The sequence below is a fragment of the Leptinotarsa decemlineata genome, unplaced genomic scaffold, assembly GCF_025532065.1.
Source record: "Leptinotarsa decemlineata unplaced genomic scaffold, Ldec_3_MD MMD2_P_RNA_scaffold_5, whole genome shotgun sequence".
Lineage (NCBI taxonomy): Eukaryota > Metazoa > Arthropoda > Insecta > Coleoptera > Chrysomelidae > Leptinotarsa > Leptinotarsa decemlineata.
This window is the reverse complement of record NW_027412532.1, coordinates 18,470,148-18,475,003: the sequence shown is the minus strand read 5'-3', so window position 1 is coordinate 18,475,003 and position 4,856 is coordinate 18,470,148. Positions and strand designations below refer to the sequence as shown.

Sequence of the window (4,856 nt, the reverse complement as noted above, 5' to 3'; positions counted from 1 at the left end):
GAAATCGATCGTTTTTCAGAACATTCACTAACGGGAGTACACACATACATACGATGAGCAATATCTACGTTTGGATAAATGGTTCGAAGACCTTCACTTCGCATCTATTTCAACAAACTGATAGCATTGTTCCGATTCTCGTTTTTCATACTACAATGAGCCTAAAAATGAAGACATCCTTCTAAAAAATTGTTTTCCAAGTCCGTAGAATAAATCATTTGAAATGCTTTGGCCTTTCCTTCGACTTCGACGCGCCCAATTTCGTTATATTTCAGTAATAAAATGATATTTATATTGAAGTAATTGATAAGTATCAAGTTGTTTTTTGAGTTCTTCTGGCGATATATTAATATCGCCATATGAAATGAGAAAATTCTTACTTTTTTATTTGCATTATACCAGAAAAGCATCCATACAATTTTTACATAGGAAAACAGATCAAAATTGTCATTATCTAAAAATGAATAGAATAATATAATAAACAACATACACAATGAACATTAAGTGATATATACAGTGAATAAAATAAAAAATGAATGAAAACAAAAATGTCAGGTGTGAGCAGAGAAGTAGGATTTACATGTTATATACAGAAATGTACCTACCGAATTAGACAAGTGTCACAGTTACATCTTTTTATATAAATAAACATAAAAATAAAAATTAGCTATTATAAGTCAGTTAGAGATTCCTCAACACTGTAGTACGTTTTCATAAAACTCAACAGAACAAACTCTTAAACCACTCTACACATTACATATTATGAAATGTACATATTTTTCAAATTCTCCTCATAAGTATATACACTCTTAATTAACGAAATAATTTCATTCGTCAAATCATACAACCTTTCGTATTCATCTAATCTCTCTGATTATGAAGCAGTAAACTATAATTCAATCATCTGATTCAATATAATAAATCTCTTTTGGGGCGTGAGCCCCTCTGATGGTTAAGTAAAATAGCCTCAGCTTGACTTCGCTCAGTCTCATTATTTATTTAATATTTGTTATTTATCCTCAATGAAAATCGAGTTATTACTATTATCATTAGTTTCTCAAATCCACGTTTCAAATTTTCTGAAAATTTATGGTAACCATAATATTAATCATAATCATAATTGTGAGAGCATTACAAACAAAAGTCTCTCTTGAATGAGGGTACCAATCAAGAAAGTAACAATTCAGAGGGAAACCTTTTCTAAAACTAAAACATGCCGTAACTGTTACGATTTCAAATACTGTAATAACTATTCAAATATGTTTGGCAACTGTAGTCATATGCAACAAGAATTCAGTCAAATGTTTAGTCATATCGAAGTTATGAGAAAATTCACCAATTAATTATAGGAAAGTAGAGCAATTTGAGAATCCAAAAAACTCAAAATCAGTCGAATCAGAATTGAGTTCGATTTGGAATAACTACTTTGTGAAGAAAAAGTAAAAATAAGGAAAAGCGATTTATTTGTAAAAAAAAACAAATAAAGTTGGGTTGTCGTAGGTACGTACAATACGTATAATGATGACTAAACCAAGGTTGAACATCTCAGGCTAGTCAGTAGTGTATTTGCAAAAGTTTATGAAAATTGAACTTGAAATGGAATTGCTCAGTCAACAAACAAATTCAACTCATATTTAATTTAAAAAATTATTGAATGAAAATCCATTTCTCAAAATGTTTTTTAAACGTGTTTGAGTGGAGCGTTCTGCCACACTCCACCACGTTATTATTATCTATTATAATATTCCTCTCCTTATATATTTATTTGGGAACTTTCGATGTTTAGAGACGATGTAATGTCCATGTCAATGACCAATGCAAATAAAAGATACCATGTAGGTATATGCTCTGTGATTCCATGATTTTTCCGATACATAATAAAGTTCAAATACTTCCGTTTATTTAAGGCAGTTATTTTATTCACAAAAATTTTGTGAAGCCATGCTGAACCTTTTTCAATGCCTTAATGAGAAAAATCTTCTTGACCTCTTGAGAAGAGCAAATAAAAGTCACATGTCAAAATCTGAATACCTATACCTCTGTGATTCTGTGATTTTGTTTTTTAGTTGCAAGTAATCATGGCTTCGGAGCGGTATAGTTTTTCGCTGACAACTTTCAGGTGATTATAATTCAATTATTGAAGGAACAGTATTCATATTGTTTTAATTTTCAGTCCATCTGGAAAACTAGTTCAAATTGAATATGCCCTAGCTGCTGTAGCCGCTGGAGCTCCTTCAGTGGGCATTAAAGGTATTTAACCTCTACCTAGTGAATGATACATCATTTTCATGCACATAATTAAATTTTTCTTATAGCTTCAAATGGTGTAGTTATCGCCACAGAAAACAAACATAAGTCGATCCTCTATGAAGAACACAGTGTTCATAAAGTGGAAATGATTACAAAACATATAGGAATGATATATTCTGGTATGGGACCTGATTATCGCTTGTTAGTGAAACAAGCTCGTAAAATGGCCCAACAGTATTATCTAGTTTATCAAGAGCCTATACCAACAGTTCAACTCGTTCAACGAGTTGCCACTGTTATGCAAGAATATACTCAGTCCGGAGGAGTTAGGCCGTTTGGGGTTTCATTATTGATATGTGGTTGGGACAGTGAACGACCATACTTATTTCAATGTGATCCATCAGGAGCTTATTTTGCCTGGAAAGCTACTGCCATGGGCAAGAATTTCATCAATGGAAAAACATTTTTGGAAAAAAGGTAACAGCAAATTTAAAAAACATGAAAATAGAAAATAATCAAACAAATCTCATAATATTTATAGACGTAGACAAATTTTGAATGCTAATGACGGGAAAGTAGTTTTTTTCTACAAACATGTAGAATAGATATACTATTTTATATATTTTATATTTTTATATATAACATTGTTGATGTTTGTATCCTGAACTACAATATCTAGATTAACACTGTCATATAGATAAAGCTTTTGAAACATTTGACTATGAACATTTGTCATTATTTTTGGCCATGAATAGAACATTCAAAACAATTGTTTAACTTTGAAACTATAATACATTTCCAAAGTAAAAAATACAAATTTCATAGCTTCAAATTTGAACTTGAAATTAAAGTTGATTCTTTGGTTACAAAGGTCCCGTGCTATTATTCACACTTTGAAAGGAAATAATTAGTTAATCCTTAGCTTGCATAAGTTTTGACTTCTGAGGGTTCTCGTTTGTGAGGGTTCAACAGCTGGTTAAAGGAAAATCAGGAAAATGAAGTGATGCATTTTTGTATATCCATGTTTTAAATTTCAGAATTGTAACTTATTACACCCCACTTCATATTTGTGCTAGTTGATTGTTGAAGTTGATTCTTCCATATCACATTCCACAATGGTTATGTATTTCAGAATATATTACCCTCTTCTTAGCAATATTGGTTTTTCATTAATATTTGTATTTTGGCAAACACTTTCACCATAATTGATGTTGAACAAGAGAAGAATAATTATTTTTTGGGCTATGAAAACCCTATACCCATAGACCAAAATGCAACGTAAGTTTACTAACCCTTCTTGATTCAGGTATGCTCAATTTCATTTGAAGAATATGAAAATAATGTTCAATTTTTAGCAAATATATTCAACATGAGAAATAAATCTGAGGTCCGAGATGATTAAGGTACCAAGAAGCTTGATGCTTTTCTCAATATTTACGTTAGTATCAAAAATGAAATCTGGTATTGCTTTTCTCAAATGAAAACAGCTCAATGAATTTGATTATTTTTTTTTCATTATTGTCCGTTGTTTTTCCATCTTCGTTTGGTCAAAGTTTTTTAAAAGTCGTCTTCATTATCTCAGATGGCATTATTAAGGCTTCTTGCTTCCAGAGATGCAACTGACCTTCAATGATTCTTAAAAATATTATTAGGATGTTGTCACTCATAGGTAATTCTATCGGGGTATTCCTGATTTGTTGACTCAAATACCTGATTGGTTGAGATGTTAATTACTCTTGATTAATCATTCATTATTTGTTGTCACTTATTTTTCCTTATCAACTCTTATGTTAATTCTTTGCTTTTCAATTTCGATGGCTTCTCTAATTTGTCAAATTCTCGGATGTTGTATTTGGTCTATCTGTTCGGTAAATCAGAATTGATTGTATGTTCTGTGTGTAGATGATGTTCGAAACAGAGGTGTTTGTTCTGTCCTCGAGGAATTTTTGTCCATTTGGGCTCTGATATATAATTTTCTCTTGATCAGTAAGATTGAAAAGAAATTTCTACCTTCTACCTGACGTCAGTTTTGTGTTATATTTACTTAATAAAATGATGAAATGAAATTTTCAAATAAAATCGTCCGTTTATTAGATGTAGGAGTGGCGACATATGCTTGCATTTTTTTATTGATTTTTTTTAAAGATATAGCGAGGATTTGGAACTTGATGACGCAGTACACACAGCAATTCTGACGTTGAAGGAGAGTTTTGAAGGCCAAATGACAGCGGACAACATTGAAGTGGGAATTTGTGATGAAGCAGGATTCAGGAGGCTAGATCCCTCTCATGTGAAGGATTACCTAGCTAATATTCCATAAGGCATTTAGGTTATATAACAAGATTTCTCTTAATTTTTTATGAAACTCATGTTTCACTTGAATAAAACCGGATTTGAAGGAAATATATGTGTAATTTATCCTATAATAGTTGCAATAAATTAATAGATGAAAAAGAAAACCATAACAATCTAAGGCGACCTTACAGACTATAGCAATTACTGCCAAAATAAGGTCTGTTAGCTCTTTAGTGATGATTTTGAACATTAATTTTGTAAAAAAAGGTTGGTTGAGTAACTGGAACAAATTTTTCTTATGAATTGAACTG

General features: G+C 31.1%; 1 protein-coding gene across 1 annotated transcript; it reads left to right on the top strand.

Annotated features, from left to right (window-relative positions):
• Positions 1-1,975: 1,975 nt before the first annotated feature.
• Positions 1,976-4,653, top strand: Prosalpha2 (Proteasome alpha2 subunit). Its single transcript, XM_023156780.2, has 4 exons — positions 1,976-2,119; positions 2,174-2,250; positions 2,316-2,727; positions 4,396-4,653. The coding sequence occupies exons 1-4, from the start codon at positions 2,079-2,081 to the stop codon at positions 4,568-4,570; spliced, it is 705 nt and encodes a 234-aa protein (XP_023012548.1). The 5' UTR covers positions 1,976-2,078; the 3' UTR covers positions 4,571-4,653.
• Positions 4,654-4,856: the final 203 nt, after the last annotated feature.